The following is a 22,500-nucleotide window of genomic DNA, read 5'->3' on the forward strand; positions in this document are numbered from 1 at the left end:
TAAAAAATGTTAGCAGAACCCTAGTCACCTCAACTATGACACAACTTTGTTGTTTTTTAGTTTAGTTTACTCTTTTTTTTTCTTACTGACATGACATTCATAAAATTAATCACCTTAAAGGGAATAATTCAGTACCATTAAACAGACTCATATTCATACGCAACCCCCCATTTTGAGTTCCCTCTAACTACTTCCAGAACAGTGTCATTACCCTAAAAGGAAGTCCTTCACCTGGATAGTACTCCTCTCAGCAATCATCAATCTGTTTGCTTTCTCTATGGATTTATCTATTCTGGGTAGGTCACATAAAAGAATCACACAATTTGTTCTATTTTTTTGTCTGGCTTCTTCCACTCAGCAAAATGTTTTTGAGATTCACCCACATCATAGCATGTGTCCTTTGTATGTGTGAATAATATTCGTGTCTATACCCCCATTTGCTATCCCTTCATCCATCGATCAATATTTGGGCTCTTTCTACCTTTTGGTTATTGTGAATATAGCTGCTAGGAACACGAGGATACTTTTGTTTGAGTACCTGTTTTCAATTCTTCTGAGTATAAAACTAGGAGTAGAATTGCTATGTCATGTGGTAATTTCATATTTAATTTTTGATGGCCTGCCAACTTGGCTGACCCACTCTTCCTACTAGCAATAAATGGAAGTTCTAATTCTGCCACATCCTTGACAAGACATTCTGGAGGTTGTGAAGTATTGTGAAGTCACACTGTGGTTCTGATTTGCATTGCCCTGAAGACTGATGGTGTGGAGCATCTTTTCATGTGTTTGCTGGCCATTTGTTTATCCTATTTGGAGAAACATCTGTTCGAGTCCTTTGCCCATTTTAAAATTGTGTTGTGTATCATTTTTTTGTGTGTAAAGTTGTAGGTGTTCTTCATGGATTCTGCATAATAGACTCTCCTCAGATATGTGATTTGCAAATATCTTCTCATATATTCCCCCACTCATCCTGAATATCATAGGGCATCATTCCTATGACTGACATGGCTTGTCCTAGGCAAGCACTCTACCACTGCATTATACTCCAGGCCTTAGATCTTTTTGATCAGAATTCTATCCAACCAAGGTACAATATGAATGTGTAAAAACCATCTTGGAAATTGGTGGAAGTAATCTCATGGCTTCATGCTGATCCTCACATTAGTCTTTATGGAGATCATTTTGGATAAATACTTGTATATTGTTACTGATTAATTTGATCAAGTCCTCTTTAGTACCTGTATTAGTTTTCTATATAACAAATGGCCAGAAAGCACCTTAAAAACAACACACAAAGGCTGGGGTTGAGGCTCAGTGGTAGAGCGCTTGCCTAGCACATGAGAGGCCCTGGGTTTGATCCTTAGCACCACATAGAAATAAATAAATAGGGGCTGGGGTTGTGGCGCAGAGGTAGAGTGCTCGCCTAGTACACATGAGGCATTGGGTTCGATCCTCAGCACCACATAAAGAAATAAAATGAGGATATGTGTCCACCTATAACTAATAAATAAATAAATAAATAAAGGTATTGAGTTCAATTACAAATAAAAAAATAAATAACAACACACACTTTCTCTCTTACAGTTTCTATGGTCAGAGATAGCTGAGCTTGGTCTCTGCTTGGGGTCTCCAAGGCTAAAATCCATGGGTCACTAGGGGTTTCTTTCTAGAGCTCTGGAGTCCTCTTTCTTGCTCATGAGGTTCCTTATGGTTGCAGAACAGAGACCCCAGTTTTTTTGTTGCTGGCCAGTAGCTGTTCTTTGCTCCCACAGGCAGCTCACAGTTCTGGGCCACCGGCTCCCTCTACACACCCTTTCATACTTCGAGTCTGTCTAACATCAGAGAGGCCCCTGTCCTTTTTTAAGGACTCAATTGATTAAGTCAGGACCACTGTATAATCTCTTTTTTTTTATTAATGCAACTGACTAGTAACTCAGACTTAGGAATGATGCCGCATGATATTCAGATTTTGCCTAGAGGGGACTCTGAAGTGTGTACCTGAGAGGGTGAGACTCTTGGTAGGGGAGGATATTTTAGAATTTGGCCTATCACAGTCATGTATCACAGTTAATTCCTCACCTTTGACAAAGGTACTGGGTTTATGTCCATATGTATATACGTTCATTTTTCCTTAAATCAAAAATGACTCTGAAAATGTAGAATGGCCACATCATGAATTTCCACTTCTAGGCAAAATGAGGTGACAATGACAGATTTATTATCTTGTCTAAAACAATATTGGAGCTCCCCACAAGCAAGAAAACTCACAAGCAACATATAGGAAACTATATTTTTGAAGACACTAGCACCAAGCATGGAAGGACAGTGGTCTCCCAAATACGGACAACAATTGCTCTGGTATCCTGCCTGGGGAGTGTCCAGGTTGTGGGCACAGAGAGGACACTGGAGCCTCACAAATGGAAGAGTGGGCCTGAGATTAATCCAGGGCTGCTGAGGCAGTTAGAGTTTGCAGGACTAAAGAGATGAGAGCGGCGCAGAGATCTTCAGAGAGTTCCCCTCAGGTATTAAGTGAAAGCCCTGAACAGCAGGATGGTTAGGAAACTATGCCAGGCTAAGGAAAGAACCACCCAGAAGGATCAGAGGGAAACATGGCCAGCGCTCTACAGGATGGGAAGAACGCTGCCTGTTCCCACCAGACCCATAGTACTGAGAGCCACAGTAGGAATGACGCAAGGCATTTTTGGTTGAAAGGTGATGCCAGAAAGCCATTGAGATGATAATGGTTATGTAAAGATGTGTATTCAATTGGATATTAGACCCCTGCTGTCGTGGGGTTTCCCGGAGAGTTCCCATTGGTTGGGGAAGTGCGGTAGGAGGGATTTCCGGAGGAGGGATGTCCGGTTGGTGTGGTGTGTCCCGGGAGAAGGCCGCGTGTGTGGCGTTGGCAGGAGTTTTGGAAATAAAGTTTGTTCCTGCTTGAGTGGCTCGTGATATTGTGCCCAGCCAGACTGCGGCACCGTAGATCCTATAATGCGCTCTCATAAAATGCTGAGTGGAGTCCCTTTGAGGGTTCAGCCTCAGTGGTGAGGAGTAATCACACCTAGACTAAGCACTGTTCTGAACCCTCCCAACAGATCTTGAATACAAGACCCCAAAGGATCAAATCATAGTTGAGCACCCCATGGCGTTTTGGTCAACCATGGTCCACATATACCATGGCAGTCACATAAGATTATAACAGCTGGAAAGTCCTCCCACCTAAGGACGCCATCACCAGTGCAACAACACAGAATAACACTTCACTCACACGTTTGGGGTGGTGCTGGTGTGACTAAACCTACACTGTCGGTTGTATAAAATCACATACATACACTTACACACACACCGTGTATACACTGTGCGTTTATAACTAGGTATCACCCATAATACTCCATAATACATGATTATTACTGGTTTATGTATCTACCACATGATACTTTTATCACTACTATACAGTATATCCCTTCTACTTAGAAAAAGTTGAGTGTAACAGAATATGTTGTGTTATGCCTGCCACAGACTCATCCATCTCATGCTCACTTGTCCTCATGATCCTGTGGAGGGGCCACAGCAACGGACTGACCTAGACCATCCTAGGCTTGTGCAAGTTCATGCTACAACGTTCACACAATGACAAATTTCACCTAATGACTCGTTTCTTGGACCATAATCCCGACCATATTTCTAAGTAACTTGACCTGTGACATAAAAAAGCTCATGAATATTTATAGAGATAAAAAACATCCATCACCTGATACAAATTATCAGTAGGGAAATAAGACCCACAGCCTAATGTGGTGGTTGTAATCCCAACAACTCAGGAGGCTGAAGCAGGAGGATCACAAGTTTGAAGCCAGCCTTGGCAACTTAATGAGACCCTGTCTCATAAAAAAAAAATAAAGTTAAAAAGTGGGTCGGGGATGTAGAGAACTTCTGAGTTCAGTATCCAGTACCACACACAGGAACACACACAAAATAGGCCCCATAATGGGCAGAAAAATCAATTGATTGAAAAACATCACTGCTAACAACGTTAGAATTAGCACTTGGAGACCTTAAAACAATGATAACTGCACTAAATATGTTGAAGAGTTAAGTAGAGATGCCAAAGATATTACAAAGATCTAAACTGAAATTCAAGAGGTGAAAAGTATCACTTCTGATATGAAAAAATATGGTAGAGGGGATTAATGGTCAATTAATTGCCAAAGAAAGATTAATTAACTTGAAGACACAATTCAAAGTATCCAAAGTGGCTATTTTTTTAAAAAAAATTTATTTGTTTTAATTAGTTATACATAACAGTAGAATGCATTTATGTACTTTGATATACATAGATGGGATATAATTTCTCATTTTTCTGAGTGTACATGTTGCAGAATCATATTGGTCATGTAGTCACATATATACATACAGTAATAATGTCTGTTCATTCTACTATCTTTCCTATCCCCACTTCCCCTCCCCTCCCCTCCCATCACTTCCCTCTACCTAATCTAAGGTAATGTTATTCTTCCCTAGTGTTCCCCATCTTATTGTGAATTGGCATCTGCATATTAGAGAAAACATTTGGCTTTTGGTTTTGTGGGATTGGCTTATTTTTCTTAGCATGATATTCTCCAACTCCAACCATTTACTGGCAAATGCCATAATTTCACTTTTCTTTAAAGCTGAATAATATTCCACTGAGTTTCTTTATCCATTCATCTATTGAGGGACCCCTAGGTTGGTGCCATAGTCTAGTTATTATGAATTGAGCTGCTATAAACATTGATGTGGCTGCATAAGTATAATATGCTGTTTTTAAGTCCTTTGGATATAAACCAAGGAGTGGGATAGCTGGGTCAAATGGTGGTTCCATTCCAAGTTTTCTGAGGAATCTCCACACCGCTTTCCATAGTGGTTGCATTAATTTGCAGTCCCACCACCAATGTATGATTGTGCCTTTTTCACCACATCCTCGCCAACATATATTGTTGCTTGTATTCTTGATGATTGCCATTCTGATAGGAGTGAGATGAAATTTTAGAGTAGTTTTGATTTGCATTTCTCTAATTGCTAGAGATGTTGAACACTTTTTCATATATTTGTTGATCAGTTGGATTTCTTCTTCTGTGAAGTGTCTGTTCAGTTCCTTAGCCCATTTATTGATTTGGGTTATTATTTTTTTTTTTGGTGTTAACTTTTTTGAGTTCTTTATATATCCTAGAGATTAATGCTTTATCAGAAGTGAATAAGTGGTAAAGATTTTCTCCCAATCTGTAGGCTCTCTTCTGACATTATTGTTTCCTTTGCTGAGAAGAAGCTTTTAATTTGAATCCATCCCATTATTGATTCTTGATTTTACTTCTTGCACTTTAGGAGTCTTGTGAAGGATGTCAGATCCTATGCTGACACGGTGAAGATTTGGACCTATTTTTTCTTCTATTAAGTTCAGGGTCTCTGTTCTAGTGCCTAAGTGTTTGATCCACTTTGAGTTGATTTTTGTTCAGGGTGAGGGATAGAGGTTTAATTTCATTTTGCTACATATGAATTTCCAGTTTTGCCAGCATCATTTGTTGAATAGGCTATCTTTTCTCCAGTGAATGTTTTTGGCACCCTTGTCTGATATGAGGTAACTGCATTTATGTGGGTTTGTTTCTGTGTCCTCTATTTTGTATCATTGATTTATAAGTCTTTCTGTGTCCTCTATTTTGTACCATTGGTCTACAAGTCTATTTTGGTGCCAATACCATGTCATTTTTGTTACTATAGCTCTGTAGTATAGTTTAAGGTCTGGTATTGTGATGCCTCCTGCTTCACTTTTCTTGCTAAGGATTGCTTTAGCTATTCTGGGTCTCTTATTTTTCCAAATAAATATCATGATTGCTTTTTCTATTTCTATGAAGAATGTCATTGGGATTTTAATTGGAATTGCATTAAATCTGTATAACGCTTTTGGTAGTATGACCATTTTGACAATATTAATTCTGCCTATCCAGAAACATGGGAGATCTTTACATTTTCTGAGGTTTTCTTCAATTTCTTTCTTTAGTGTTCTGTAGTTTTCATCATAGAGGTATTTTACCTCTTTTGTCAGATTGATTCCCAGGTATCTTATTTTATTTTTTTAGGCTATTTTGAATGGAGTAATTTGCCTAATTTATCTTTCAGTGGATTCATCGCTGATGTATAGAAATGCATTTGATTTATGGGTGTTGATTTTATATCCTGCTACTTTGCTGAATTCAGTTATTAGTTCTAGAAGTTTTCTTGTTATTAATTCTAGAATCGTGTCATCAGCAAATAGTGATAGTTTGAGTTCTTCTTTATCGATTGTATCCCTTTAATTTCTTTCTTTTGTCTAATTGCTCTGGCTAGAGTTTCAAGGATGATGTTGAATAAAAGTGGTGAAAGAGGACATCCTTGTCTTGTTCCAGTTTTTAGCAGGAATGCTTTCAATATTTCTCCATTTAGAATGATGTTGGCCTTGGGTTTAGCACATATAGCTTTTACAATGTTGAGGTTCCTACTATTCCTAGTTTTTCTACTGTTTAAAAGAGAGAAGAAAATCAGTGAACTGTGGGGCATCACTAAAAGTAATTGGAGTCACAAGTAATTGGAGAATAGAAAAAAAAATATTTGACAAAATAGAATAGAAAAAATATTTGAAGAAGTAATGGTCAAAATGTTTTCAGATTTGATGAAAACTATAAATCCACAGGTCCAAGAAAACCCAAGCAAAATAAGCAATAAGGAAACTACACCAAGACATAATCATATTGCTTAAAACTAAGATCAAGAAAAGCTCTTTAAAGCAGCTAGAGAAAGGAGACAGTATATGGATGATTGGGATGCTGATATACTGCTGGTGAGAATGTAAAATGATTTGATGACTTCAAACAAAAATTTAGCAGTTTCTTAAAAGTTAATCATGCAAAAAAGTTAAACATGAAACTATTAAATGATCAACTGAATGGTATTTATCCCCAAGAGAAATGAAAGCATATGTCCATATAAAAACTGGCATATAAATGTTCATAGTTGCTTCATTTGTAATAACCACAAACTGGAAATAATCCGCATGTCCATCAGCAGGTGAATGGGTAAACAAATGATGGTATATTCATTCATATAATGACATACTAGTGGGTAATAAAAATAGTGAATTGAATACTGTGTAGAATTAGTTGTTTGCATAACTATTAAAGCAAAAATATTTTTAAAACTCTCAATAATTATATTGATTGAAAAAAAAAGAAAGGAAAAAGGAAAGGAAAGAAAGTACATAATTCCATTTGTATAAAAATCCTGAATGATAAAAATGGATCAGCAGTAACAGAAATTGGTGGTACCTGTCAGGTACCCCAGGGAGGGATGGAAGAAAGAGAATTCAAAGAAACAGAAAGAAACTTCAAGGGTGGTAAGTATGTTCACTCTCTTGGCTTTGCAAAAGGTTTCATGTATGTGCACATCCATCTTTGTCAAAATTTATCAAGTTATATGATTAAGGTAGTTAATTATACCTAAAAATAAGTAAATAAATAATTAGAAACTTCCAGGCTAGGGATGGTGCAGTAGGTGTCCTGGGGTCAGAAGCCATCACACTGAGCTTTGGATGCCTCCTCAATGCCAGGTAAAATCTCCCCCACAGAGTGGTGGCCAAGACAAAGTATGAGAGCACCGGGCCAGCCCAGGCGTTTGGCAGGAGCTGCAGAACTTTTCTCAAAGGAATGTGGATTTAATCAGTGACTCCCATCGGCACGCTGAGTGACTCTCTTCCAAACCACATCAGCAAACATATTTCCTGAAGGTTCCCTGCTCAGTCTCGAAATACATGAGCATGTTTTGAAAGGGCTGGTCTACAAACAAAACACAATTCTTCAGTAATCCTTCGTTCATGTTCCTATTCATTATTTTTCAAAGGCGCACATTGCTTCTCGTCAGAACCCGCCTTCAGGGGCTCACCACATCAGGCTGACAGAAAGAAATCCCATCAACAGACCTACTGGGGGGCAATAGACAGTTTCCATGCTAGCTTTTGGCACGTTAAGGGGAGCCCTCAGGCTGCTCAAGATACGGGCACCAAACCTCCTTCACGTCACAGCCAGCACCTTCTGAAATGGCATCCCCCACCAAATTTGTAAATTGAAGTCCCAACCTGACTACCTCAGGATGTGACTGGATTCGGAGACGAGAGCATTAAAGAGATAATAAAGGTAAAATGAGGTCATGAAAGTACACCTTAATCCAATAGGCCTGGTGTCCCAAGAAGGGAAGATTGGGACACAGTCACACATGGAGGGAAGATGACGGGCAAATACAGCAAGAAGGCAGCCATCTGAAAGCCAAGGGGCCTCAGGAGGAACCAACCCTGTCAACACCTTGATGTCAGACTTCCAGCCTCCAGAACTATGGGAAAATAAATTTCTGTCACTTAAGCCACCCAGACTGTGATATTTTCCTATGGCAGCCCTAGCACACTAATGCAGATGGGGTCTTGCAGGCAATCTCACTGCCACTCCATTTGCCTTCCTCAGATTACTCACCAGACGCTATGGAGACTGAAGTGAAGGGGACAGAGAGGAGGCTGCAAGGACGTTGGGAGCCTGGCTGACTTCCTCAGCTCATGGGTGTTGGAGGCATTAATGGTTGAGTTAGTCAGCTTTACATCACTGTGACAAAACACCTGAGGAAAATCAACTGTAAAGGAGGAAAGATTTGTTTTAGCTCATGATTTCAGAGGTTTCTGTCCAAGATTGGCTGACTCCATTGCTTTGGGCCTGAGGCAAAGCAGAATAATATCATGGCCGTGGGAAAATGTAGTGGAGAAGACTGCTCACCCCATGGATTCTAGGAAGCAGGGGCCGGGGGAGGGAGAGGAAGGGCCTGGGGACAAGAGATGCCCTTCCAGGGCAGAACCCAGTGACCTATTTCCTCCAACTATGCCATACCTTCTGCAGTTTCCAACACCATTTGATTATGAACCCGCCAATGGATGGATCCATTGATGAGATCAGAGTCTTCATGGTCCAATCACTTCCCCAAAGCCCCACTTCTGAAAATTGCTACACTGGGGACCAAGCCTTAACACATGAGCTTTGGGAGAACCTTCAAGATCCAAATGGTAACAATGGTTGATGAGGCAGACACCACAGAGAAATATGTAGGAAAATGAGCAAGGCAGCAATGGCCAGACTGGCCTGGCTGTGAAATGGCAGGACTGAGAGAAGCAGATCTGTAACTACAGTCAGCCCTCTGGATCAATGGGTTCCACATCTGTGGATTCAACCAACAGTGTATGAAGAATATATTTTTCTAATTGAGTCTGTATTGAACACATACAGATTCTTTCTTGCCATTCCTTAAGCAATACAGTATAACAACTATTTACTCAGCATTAATATTGTATCAGGGACTCTAAATCATCTAGAGGTAATCTAAAGCATAGAGAGGACATGCATAGGTTCAGTGCATTTCTTTGCCTTTTATATAAGGGACTTGAGCAACTGCAGATTTTGCTGTCGACAGGGGTTCCTAGAACTGATCCTCCATGAATACCAAGGGATGACTGTATTTTAAGAAGTTAATGGGATTGAAAAGAAGGGAACAGAATAAAGTCCAGTGAAGAAATCATCTGCAGGATTTCCTTAGCTGGTACCTCCCATAGATTCGGTACCTCTTCCCAGCCCACATCACTAAAAGCCAAGCCTGAGTTTGGAGCCTCAGAACAGGAATGGGAAGGACTTGGAGGATCTTCCCCGAGACGTTCCCTCTGCACTGGATGTTAACAGTCCTGGAAGCCACCCAGCTGCCAGGATTAGCAGGGCAAGGAATGGTAGGTGGGAGACTGATGGCTCTGCTATGCCCTGCCAGGGCTGTCCTGGGGAGGGTGCACCACTTCATCTTCACACAAACAGAGTGAAGCAGATACTGACACCCTTGGGAAAGCCAAGGAATTTGTCCCAGAACATTTGTGGGTTCAGAGGCAGCCCCAGACTCAAATCCCAGGTGCCCCCACTCTAAAGCCCACAGCAGGAGCCATGCAGCCAATGAAGGGGGATGTGGGCGGAAAGACTTCTACGGAGAGACAGTAAGGTCAGGTTGGTCCCATCTAGGAATCCCACAAAGTCTCTCACCCATGTGAATGCCCAATATGCACGCAGACTCTCATATGCACTAATGTACACCCACACATTCGCACACACATACACACACTCGCCCTCTTATACTAGCTCACACTCACCTTCTCTAGTCCCAGTGCCATCATGGGAACTTGTCCTTCGTTTGGCCACTCCACAGCATGGGTCTGAAGACAAGATGCCGTGGATGATAACCGCCCAAACGTCACACAAAAAGGCACAGTTTAAATAAACGAACAGACCCCGCTTTCTTTGTATGATGTGACTTACTGAAGGATGCAAGTTGAACTGCCTTTTTAAAAATGCCAGAATGCATTCTAATTGCTTTATGATTTGTTTCACAACTCAAATTTGGAAGCACATTCTACTTTAGAAGCTCGCTTTACCCATTTGAAAGCACACACATTCCTCCTACCCCCCGACCTGGCATCCTCCAATTTCATGGCTACATCAGGAAAATAAATGTTCCACTTGCCAATGTGAATTGAAGCAGATGTGTGAAGCCTCTAATTCACCAGGTTAATCACGAGTATTTAGGGGTGTTTGTGCCTTATTGCATAATCACAAAACCAGACTATCCTGTAATTTAAGCAAATTGATTAGGTGTTGGTGTGCCCTTTCACAATGGCAAATTCATATAATTATTTTCATGAACAATATGACTTATTTGTCATAAATATAAAAATTTTAATGGGAAATCTTATTGTTCTCAAAAGAGGCTAAAAATCAAAATATGGGGACTATGAAGCCAATTCAGTGTTTGCCTTCCTTCAACAACCAGGTCACATTCTTCTGTCCGTTGACTCAGACTGGATGTGTGTTAATATTTTTTTTTTTTTTTTGCATCTGTACAGCTTTAATAGGATGGCAGTACCCCAGTGTTAGGGGAGCTTAAGGTCAGCCCTCTAACCAGGGGACCTCCTCTTCAAATAGCCCACAGAATAGACATTCCTTCTAGATTCCGGAAAGAATGTTCTGAAAAGTACAGCCATGTTCAGAGTATGCATGGTGCACTGAGTGCTTTGCACAGGGCACCTTATTAAGTCCTATGGAAACCTTGTGAGGCACGGACTATATAATCCCTTGATCAGAGGATCAAACTGAGGTTCAGAAAAACTCAGTGTTCTGAAGTCATACAGCTGGGAAATGGTGGAGCTGGGATGTGAACCTGGGTCTGCTTAAAGCTGATGTCTCTCTTGCCACCCTACACGTCCATCATTTACAGATGTCGTCAAGGACGTCCACATTTGTAAGGAAAAAAAAACAAAAACAAAAAAACTGCTGCTTCTGACACTCAAAGCTAAATTTGCTCCTTCTAGTGGGTCTGCCATGAGGACGTGGAAAGAATTCGAGATTAGGAGTTGGGATACCTGATTATCCAAATTTATATGTATACGGTCACCAGGAGCCTGTGGCTGCCCTTCTCAGAAAAGCACTTAGGGCTGGGGGTATAGCTCAATGGTAGAGCATTTGCCTAGCATGTGTGAGGACCTGGGTCCCATCCCCAGCACCACACAAAAGAAAATCTCTCAATTGTTTTCCCCTATAGCCTCCAGGAGTATAGTGACATGACTTTCTTTAAAGCTCCATCTGCAGACCTAATTTTTTCTCCCAATGGTTCATGCCATTGGTACATGAAATATGTTTCTGAACACCATGAAGGGATGTTTTCTGGGTGTTTGTGTCAACAATTGAAGATTAATCCTGATTCTACACATGGAGAAAATCGAAGGGGCAAGAGCCGCAGGTCGTGTGTGGCCTCTGGAGAACTTTCTCAAATTGATTTACATTTGTTCACATAATTAGAAGTCACAGTGCAGACCAGGCCTGGTGGCTTACACTGCTAAATGCTATTCAGCAAAGATCTGTGCACCAAACCGACAAAGGAGCCTGATTCTGAGATGAGATCTTCAGACTGACTTTTCCCATGTGTTATGGTAAAGCTTTCTTTTTTGCTTTCAACAATGACAAATTCAGCTTACAAGACAGACTGAATCCACTTTGCCCATCATAAAACTCGAAACAAGATTTCAGAATGGTGCCATAGCTTCAGAATATCACAACAGGGAAAAATGTTCTGCAAAGGCAACACAGACACTCTCAAATTGAAACAAAAAAACAAAGCCCTAAGGACATTCTTCTTTATCCAGTTATTCTACATCCCAAAGAAAACCAAAGTAAGAAATTTTCCTCATGAAGCCACGGATGGCACCACATTTTGGGCTAATAAATATTTAGAGGAGGCCTAAATGATATGTTGATAGTTGGATACACATTTCCTGGATGGAATAATATGCAGTCATTAAACATGACCAGAAAGATCATGTATCACCTTGAAAAAGTTTTGTGAGGTAATGTTTAAAAACACATGCAAGATGCAAATGGTATGTACTCTGTGGTTAAAACTGGCTGAGTGCAAATCTGTCCATGAACTAGGATTGGGAGGGATTATGCAAAAAGTTAAATAGCCATTTTTTTAGCTGGTAGGATTATCAGTGCAAAAAGTTAAATAGCCATTTTTTTAGCTGGTAGGATTATCAGTAACACTGATTCTGTGAAATCAAGATACATTTTGGTTATTCTACCAAAAGAAAAAAGAGGGATGGAAGATAGCCAAGCTGGCATGCTATTTCCTGAGATAGTCAACCCTTCACATCTGATGCGCTGATTTAACTAGCCATGGTTCAAAAGTATTTGCCGGGATGGAATATAACTCAGTGGTAGAGTGCTTGCCTCACATGCATGAAGCCCTGGGTTTAATTCCCAGTTCCAAATCAGGAAAAAAAAAAAAAGACAAAAGTATTTGGGGAAGAAGAGGTGTATCTGTGCTGAAAACCTAAAGGCTTTTCCTCTTGTCATTATCCCCTAAACAATAAAATATATCAATTATTTTCACACCATTTACATTGTATAAGGTATTACAAGTCATCTACAAATGATTTGAAGGATGTGTGAAAGTTCTATGCAAATTCTGTGCCATTCTATATAAGGGTCTTGAGCATCCGTGGGTTGTGGTATCCAGGGGGGGCGGTCCTGAAACTAATCCCCCCAGTGGATACTGAGGGGCAACTGCTGCCCAACAAAGAGCAAATTTGATAGAACCCAACCTCTCACCAACAACCTGTTAGTGCCTCACAGAGAGGGTTAGAGTTATTGAGCAACAAGGGAAAGACACGTAAGACATCTGTGTTGAGGGAGAGGCTTCTCTGAAGGTGTGGGATTATACCAATGCTCTGTGAGGCTCTGCAAGCAAAGTATACTGGAATCCACTGCTCAAAGCTGATAAAGATTCCTGCTCCACTAAACAGTGGTTAGGTTCATGATCCTTCTTTTAGGCCCATCATGCCCATCCCTCTAAAATCCAGTTTTAGCAAAGAACCTTGCCAGGTCAATTTAGCAAGAAAGACCCATCTTTGATTTCATATCAGGTTCCTCATCCACCACTATGTTAGCTTTCTGTTGCTGTGACAAATACCTGAGATAATCAACTTTATAAGGAAGAAAGGTTTATTTTGGCTCATGGTTTTGGAAGTTTCAGTCGATGGTCACTTGACCCTATTGCTTTTGGGCCCGTGGCAGTAGAGTATGTCATGGTGGGGACACATAGTGGAGGTCTATTAACCTTGTGGCAGCCAAGAAGCAAAGAGAAAGAGACAAGAAGGGGCTGGGGGCCCATATCCCCTTCAAGGGCATGCCCCCAATGACCTAACTTCCTTCCACTAGGCCCCACCTCCTAAAGGTTCTACCACCTTCCAATAGCACTGCAGACTGGCAACCAAGGTCTCAACACATGGGCCTTTGGGGGACACTCAAGATCCAAACTAAAACACCCCTCACACCCAGCTGAGGTCCACCCTGATCTGTCTTTAGCAAGAATCCTGTTAGCAGGCAGGGTAGTGACTCAGTGGTAGAGCCTTTTGTCTAGTGTGCATGAGGCCCTGGGTTCCATTCCCAGCATCACACGCATGCACATATGCGCATGCACACGTGCACACACACAGCCTGTTAGGTCGGTTTAACCAGAATCCCCCTGATCCCTGAGGTTCCTCTTAGTCATTCTCCATCTATTAAGCTACCCCCTGCTCTTTTGCTTTAAATCCCCACTGCCCATGCTGGATTTGGAGTTGTGCCCAGTCTCTCTCCCACTGCAAAACCCCACTACCTATTAGGCTGGCCCTAAATAAAGCTGGCCTTGCTGAGCTTTAACTGGTATCATTAAATCATTCTTTTCTGTTTAACAAGTGTCATGGAGTCATTTCTTTTTTTGCAACAGAGCTCATCCTCCGCTGCAGTGACTATTTCCACTAAGCCCTCTCTTTTTTACTCTGTATCTCAGCTTCTCTGGATGAGTCTGAGTATAAGCCCTTCCTCCCAACCAGAGAACTGCGGGATGGGACTACCTGCCTGGGCCACACAGCCCATGGGCAGTGTGGCCTCTGTCTCCTCACCCTGAACTTTCCTCCTCCACCCTGAAGCATTTTCCTATTCCAAACTCAGGTCCCCAAAAGTCACGAAAGCAGATGGTGCCAGGCAAGGCTGTGGCGGCCTCCCAGCCACATGCATCTCATTCTTCCCTGGGATTTGAGATGCCCCCCAAGATTCCTCAATTAGCCAGAGGACTAGAGTCTGCTCCTCTGCAGAATACTGCCTGAGAGGCCAATGGCAATGGGTCAAGGAATAGGGATCTCCAGAGCAGGTGGCCCTGATGTGAGCCCAGGCACACTGTCCTAGGCTGGACACAGAACTCACACAAAGGGACAGTGGATGCAAATATCCTTCTTATGCTCTCTTGCAAGGCACCCTGCAAGCCCCAAGGGAGCCCAGGCCTGGTCCTGTGTGCCCTGAACGTCCACCTCTGTGACATTTCTGTGAAACAGCCATAACCGGTCTTGTCTCATAAGGTTGTTGCAGGCAATTTTTAAGATTTTTGAATGATCCTGTAACATGGAAAGCTCACATTTTGTAAGCTCATTAATCCAGAGGGAAGTACAGATTTCAGTATTGCCACAGATAAACCCAAATTTACCCACACACATGAACCTTTATGGAACAAGAGCCCTATTGCATATCCTAGTAGATAAAAAGTCCTTTTGCTGGATTTTGAGCCACGGAGGTGGGTTTTTCCAGAGCATGGTTCTAACCTCTCTCTTATTATTTCTTGGATGGTTACCTATTGGTTTTTCTGGCCTCATGTCCTCTCTCCCTTCTTCTAATAACAGCACTTGGAATTGTCCTTTGGGGGCTGGGATGGAGCTCCGTGAGAGAGCACTTGCATAACACGTGTGAGTCCTGGGTTTGGTCCTCAGCAATGCACAAAACAAAACTGAATTGTCCTTTGGGCACATCCTCTACTTCTCAGTCCCTTCAGTGCACACACACACACACACACACACACACACACACACACCCCTGAACCTGGCTGGTCAGAGAGGCTGTCTGGCTGGTCTTAGTGATGCACACAGGTAATTCATATTGGACCAACAGAGAGAATCAGGTGACTTCTGTCAGGACTGTTGGAAAAGAGAAACTCTAAAGCTATGAATATGACTTTGGAGACTCTGGGAGCTTCTCAGGCACCTCATGGGAAGAACGAGGACATCCTTGAGAAATATGGAGCCAATACAAAGAAACCCCAAACAAGATGCCTCTTCTAGGTCCAGAAGACATTCACCTGGGCTTCCTGGTTACTCAAGCCATCAATTCCCTTTGAAATCCAAGGCCCTCGGAGGGGTGGGCCTGCCACATTGTTGTATGAAGGTACCAGGGCCCAAAGGCATCTAGAAAGGCTGAACCCAATGAGAAGGACATCCTCCTGCTCTGGGGACCATGATCTTCACTGCACACGCTCTGGAAGGGGATTTGAAGTCTGCAGTGACATCAGCTACAGAGACAGCCAAGGAGACCCATGACTGGGAGGGGCAGGGCTGAGGGGGAAGCAGTGCTGCCCAGGCACAGGGGCTCCCTCCATGAGCTCTGGGTCAACTGATCTCCTTGGTGCTTGGAGGGGCTGCGTCAGTTTCCTCCATCTGAGTAGCCTCTTCTACTTCCGGCAGAGTGATGTGAAATATTATCATTCCCTGCATATGCCAGAAAAAAAGTCAGCCTTCAGAGCCCTGGAGTGCCACTCTCAGTGTGGGGCCACTCTAGCCAGTCACTTTGAGGTCAGAACGGCATCCACCCAAGGGTTAAAGGTCATATGACTCAGATGTAGTTTGTCCCCCAAGTGTTGGAAGCTTGGTCTGTGCTAACATTAGGAGGAGACAGGATCTTTAAAGGGTGGAATCTGGTGGGAAGTCTTTAAGTTATTGGAGGCGGTAAACCTAGGAGGAATTAAGAGTATTTCATGGGACCCCTGAGTTGGTTCTTATGTCAAGAACCCCTGCCTGCTCTGACTTCTGGTCTCATTAAATAATCTCGCCCACTTGTATGCATTCTTAACTTTGTAATGCCATCCATCATTATGTGACATAGTCAGGAGGGTCCTCACCAGAGCCTGCACCATGCTGTTTGGACCTTACCTCTAAAAACTGTGAGTTAACTAAACCTCTTTTCTTGATAAATGGCCCAGCCCCAAGTATCTCATTATAGTAACAGAGAATGGACAAATACAACTATAAAGACTAGGATTGTGCCAGAGAGAATCTCAACCTTCAACTATGTCTGGAGGCAGAGCTGGATGTGGAGAGCAGAATCTTGAAAGAGACATCAATTTTGTGGTTGGAGAGTGTTCCCAAAGTGTGGAGTTTGGGAAACACCAAAGTGAAAGGAAAACATACTTGTTAAAGTTGACAGGACAAAAAATGACTGCCTCCCCATCATTGACTCGTTTCTCCTTGGAGGACATCTTGTCCTCCCCTGGAGTGACAGTAGTGACAGCATTCTGTAGGACCTGGCTGACACTCTTGGTTGCTCCCCAATAGCCATTCCCAGTCTTCTTTCCTAACAAAGTCTCAATTCTATTCCAGTGGCAATGTGCCCAGCCTCAGGCGATGAATCAAGATTGGCCAAAGCCTCTTTATTGGCAACCCCATTACCCTTGCCAGTGAAAGGGTGGTGACCATGTGACCTAGTTTGGGCTGATGGCTATAAGAGTATTCTACAGAAAGATAATGGGAAAGTTTTTCCCCCTGATTTAAATAAAAGAAAAAGTTTCACAAAAAGCTTTTTCCTTTTTCCCTTCCCAACCTTGGCTATTCTGGTTTAAAGACACATGTGTGGAGCTACAGCAGCCATCTTGCATTCATGAGGAAAGGACAAGAGAATGGCAGATGCAATCTGGCACCCGGGTGTGACCAAGTCATTGAACTAACCCAAGATATCTTGACTTTCTTCCAGGCTTTTCTTATACAATTCAGTGACTGTCATGTTTAAGCAACCACACTCAGATATTCTATTACTTGCCATCAAAAGTATATACATTGATTGTACTAGTTCATTTCCCATTACTATAATGAAATACCAGTGACTACTGGTAACCACCATATAGAGGAGGAAGCTGAGGCTCAGGAAGCTGAAGAGGCTGGATGACAGCTCTAACTAGTGGGACAGATCTGAAAACTCTCCCCAGCTGATGAGAAGCTGCATCTGCTCTGCCCTGCTCTGCCTCCTGGTTAGGAATTCACTCAGCTCACGGTGTCCCCCGGTTCAGGAGCTGTGCCTTGAATCTTCAGAGCCATTATGGAAACATCCAACTCAAAAATTCCAAAAACTGACTTTGAAAAGAACACACCAACAGTTGGCCTGTTCTAAACATGCTGCTATTATTATAAAGCTCTTCCAAACTGTGGCCTTTAAAATAAATTTTTTTTTAGGCAAGAAAAGAATGGAGAGAGAAAGTAAGCATGCCAGAAAGTAATTGGAAGGAAACTTTTTTTTTTCTCTTTTGGTTTGGGAGCCAAGAAATGCCAAAGAAACAAAAGTAGTTATGATTTATACTCTATCTCTAGTTGTGCAGGGATTAAAAAATAGGCATCTTTATTAGAATGGACACCACAGAGCTGTCCTGACAAGTAGATACACTCTACAAAGTCTGGAAAAGCTACAGCTGATTTTGAGTTTGATAGAAACTTCACTAATATACATAGTTGATGGTAGGGAAGAAAGCCCTTTAATTTTATTCCCAGTCTCTGGGCTTTTCTTGTTTTCAAACTGATTGGTCTGGACAATGGAAGGCCAACAGCCAACAATAAATCCATTGTAAGCTGGAAATGGTCTCCTCTGAATACAACTAAATATTTCTTTAATCCTTGCATTAAATTTTTTACTGTAATATAAAAGCTATGCACTTTAAAGCCTAAGCTTTTGTAACACTTTTTGTGTTAGTTTTGTAACACAATAACCAGAAGACTGATTAATTAGGCAACCTACTTAACAGCACTTTCATAGTGAAATATCAAATGTTTGTTTTGTATCAATATTTTCAAATTACACTGGAGACGCTATCATGAATGGGTCTTGCTCAGAAATTTTGTGTTTATATCCTAAAAACCATTTATTCCCTTTTGTTCCATGGGAAGGGTCTTTAATAATCAAGCAATAACAAGAATATTCCTTTTCTGTAGCTTCTGTATCTACATTATCAGGCACATCAGCCAGTCCCAGAAAAATTTATGTCACAGTTCTGTTCCCAAGGGAACAAGGAGAGTGGGTCTCCTCCTAACAGTGGCTTTTGTTGGCTTTCTTTTCTTTTTCCTGACATTAAAGTTGTGTGTGGTTGGCAAGGATTTTTTAAAATTTGGGCAGGATTTCTGCCTTTGGTACTCTGAAAATGAGTTTGTTGGTAAAAAACAAGCCACAGGCACCTTCACACATAATCGCTTCAGCACTGGCTTAGAAGAGGCTCCACTGAGAACAAATCTGAGCTTAGAAAAAAAAAAAAAAAGTTCAAGTACAAACATTCTTCCCTTACAGATTTTTAGTTTGATATTTAGTTATCCTTTGTATCTAGCGGTTCAAAGAAGTAACTACACATCTATTTAAAGCCAATTACTGGTTCCCCATAATGGGCCTCTCACTGTACCCTCATCTCAGCCAGGGAACTCACTGTCACAAAGCTGTGTACATTTCCCATCCAGCGACATTTACAAGAAGCACAGCTAGTAGCAAGAATTGATTGATGTCCAGAAAGAGAGATGCCCACTCACGGGGGACACCTCAACAACCAGAAGCTCAATACCAACTGGTATCCACATGGAGCCATCTCTGACTCTCCACTGGCAGGGCAAGGTGGGCAAGCACAACACAAGTACCCCAGATACTGAACTCTGCATAGTTAGTAGTATGATGTGTCCAAGGGTATAGCAAAATCTTGAGTAGGAATCTCAGGATTCTAAAATTTCCCTTTGCCTTTCTAATCAAGAGTGGTAGAGAGAGGTGGGGGGGAAAGAAAGAAAGGAAGAAAGGGAGGAGAGAAGGGGAGGGGTTAGTAGGTGGAGAAAGAAGGAGGAGGGAGAGGAGGAGGAGAAGGAGGAGAGGGCAGCTGAGCTCTGTCCACTAAACCATCTCTGTCCTCTAAATCATTATTCAATCACTACAGTCCACCCAAGTAACATTCTGGCAGAAGTGTGATGAAGTAGTCTTTCCCCACTGAAGTTCAGGACTAAAGAATCAACATTTCTGAGCAGAGGCTACTTTCCCAAGACCCCCCATCCCTATTAGTACAGACATAATTTGTTAAGTTCCTTGTTAAGAGGTTTTACCAGGCCTTCTGATTTACTCAATAAGGGCTTGTGGTTTATTTTTACTAAGTCCGCAGGGCCTCATGATAGAAAGAACAGCTGCAGTTATAGCATTCACAGGTAGAAACTTTACGGGCCCTCCATAAATCAATTCAACACCCTGGTCTCTAGGGATTTGCCAAAAGATAATAGACAACAATTATAAAACTATTGCCAGGAGTTGCCAGCAGGGTTCGGGGAAATTTTTGAAGTCTGTATGCACTTTCAAGGGGGAAAAGAGGAAATCATTTTAGGAAACAGCAATTTTGCCCAGAATCAAGTAAAATAGATGTAAAACTGGCTTAAAATGACTAAGAAATAGGTGTGATGAACAAGGAGGTATGATATGTGTTCTTCCATTCTCCCTAAGATGCCAGATTAACTTGACAATGGATACAGAGTGCAATATATGTTTGGTGGCGTGGATGGAACCCAGGGCCTGGCTCATGCTAAAGAAGCACTCTACCACCGAGCTACACCTCCAGCTCTACACAGTGTGACATATTAGTAAGGATGACAGTAGGCTATGGTTTAGGGAATTGGTGGTAACAGGCCTGCCCTCCCTGTCCTCTACCATGAAACACTTGCCTCATTTCCTACAGCACTTGAGGATGTCCTTTGGGATCTTGGGTAGCCACCCTTCCCAAGAGGAAGAGTCCACTCAGGCAGGGGAGATGGCAAGGCCAAAAGCAGCTCTGGCCAGGGCATTGGTGCCTGTTCCTATTCTATGGGGAGAACTAATGCACCAAACTCGGAAACTAAAACCAACTTTGAGGTCCCAAATGTGGCTCCTGCTCTGAAGACAGCAATCCTAACTCTTTAGACGAAAGAGACTCACAGGACATTACCAACCTGGGGTTGGGGGATGGATCAAATTCGCATTACAGGTGTGACAACTCAGGATGTGATGCGTCCCCACTGCTCAGGTGGCATCACTGGAAACCAGAATGCAGATGTCGGGCCTTGTTTTTACTTCCGCTCAACCTACCCAGCTAATGTGGACACCGCACTCAGTCACGGCAGCCTGGGGGCACAGCATATCCAGGATGGAGCTGCTTCCAAACTTTAGTTTCCAAACTTTAGTTAGCACCTAGGACTAATGCGACCCCTCCAAGACCCTGAAGCTTGTCTGAAGTTTCCCTCTACTGTGGCCACCAGCTGCTTCAGGTAGACCAGTGATGGGAACTAGAGTCTGCGGACACTTCCAGCGTGAGCCTTGTCATCATCTGGGGCTCTCCACCGCAGGCGGGAAGTCCTGTGTCCGAGTGCACACAACTGAGAAGACCAGCTCCCAGGACAGTTACTCCAAGTCTGTGGTCTTAATTTTCCCTTCCCCTGCTGTTCCCCTAAATGGTTCTTTTGGCTTTCTTTCCCCCTATCCGCAAACCCTGGCAGAAGATTCTGAGGAGGGAGCAAAGACAGCAGGACCACTCTGGGTCGGCAGCCCCAGTCTCCATCCCGGTGTGGGCCTCCTAGATGTCCTCTACAGCGCCCAGCCCCAGGGCGACCCCTCCTCAGGGCAACAGACACGCCGCCCCTGGCTCTCGGAGCATTGACCTTCCCCCAGCTCCCCCGTCCCCGGATACCGGTGGGACCACCCCTGCCCCGCTCCCGAGCGCCTTACCTCGCGCAGCAGGCGCTCCAGGTGCGGCTCGGCCCAGGCGTCCAGGGTGCCCGGCGGCCCCGAGCGCCGCAGGAGCTCCCGCTCTTCCTCGAGCGCCGACACCCGGCCCTGCAGCGCGGCTGCCTGGGCGCCCAGCAGCAGGCAGGCGGCCGCCGAGCCCACGGAGAGCAGCAGGCACAACGCGCTCACCGCCCGCGACCCGGCGGTCGTCGCGGGGCGCCCTCCGCCTCCGCTCCCAGCGGGGCTGCTCTTCTGCGCGTCGTCGCCGCTGCCGCCAACACCGGCGCGCTCGCCTAGGCTCATGGCGCGCTTGTCGCACGAGGGCTCTCCGAGGGTACCGCGCAGAACTGGGGCAGCAGACTGAGCGCACAGGAGAGCCCGAGGCTCGAGGACGGCCCAGCGCGGGGCTTGGCCTTCGGGTAGTAGCGGATCGCGGCGCACGCCCCCTTCTCCTCGCCAGCTCCTCCACAGCGGCCACTTTGGACAGTTTCCTCTATGCAAATAGACCCTGCCAGAAAAGGAGCCGGGACCCACCCAGGGGAGGAGCGGCCTGGTCGTTCTCCCTCGGCGAGGGGCGGGGGCCAGAAGGGAGTCAGCTCTTGAGAGCCATTCGGGTGAGCCAGACTGACCCAGTGCGCAGCGCGCCCTCAGCCCTCACCTGGCCCGGGCGCCGGGCTACATCCATCCCGGCGTGAGCGCCTTTGTGACTTCCCGGCCATGGTCTCCACAGCGATCCCCAAAAGTACGACATGCGTCCAGAGAGTCAGTGCGTCTTCTGCAGCCCACTCATGCTGGAGCGCCAATTGTGCCTTGGGAGCATTCACCTAAACTTTTGTGATTTAACCTTTCGGACACTTTTAAATAAAAGTTCAAACTCCAAATCCTGAGGAAAACAGTGGCTCGGTCCTAGATGGTCTCTTAGCGCCGCTTGGCGGCCAAAAGAGACGTCTGCAGATTGGCATTTAGAGACGCAGTCAGAATCCAGATTGAGACAAAGAGAAAGATGCCTGTTAGAATCTTAATTCTCTCACCATGTATT

The 22,500-nt window shown here is 43.6% G+C and overlaps 1 protein-coding gene across 1 annotated transcript in view; it reads right to left on the bottom strand.

The window, feature by feature from the left end:
* Col23a1 (collagen type XXIII alpha 1 chain) overlaps nucleotides 1-21,770 on the bottom strand; it is a 358,601-nt gene extending 336,831 nt beyond the window's left edge. Inside the window, exon 1 of the mRNA XM_076855794.2 lies at nucleotides 21,462-21,770. Coding sequence (XP_076711909.2) covers nucleotides 21,462-21,764 — 303 coding nt within the window. The 5' untranslated portion in view covers nucleotides 21,765-21,770. The remainder of the gene's footprint in view (nucleotides 1-21,461) is intronic.
* Nucleotides 21,771-22,500: the final 730 nt, after the last annotated feature.

This window comes from Callospermophilus lateralis, chromosome 5, assembly GCF_048772815.1.
Source record: "Callospermophilus lateralis isolate mCalLat2 chromosome 5, mCalLat2.hap1, whole genome shotgun sequence".
Taxonomy (NCBI): domain Eukaryota; kingdom Metazoa; phylum Chordata; class Mammalia; order Rodentia; family Sciuridae; genus Callospermophilus; species Callospermophilus lateralis.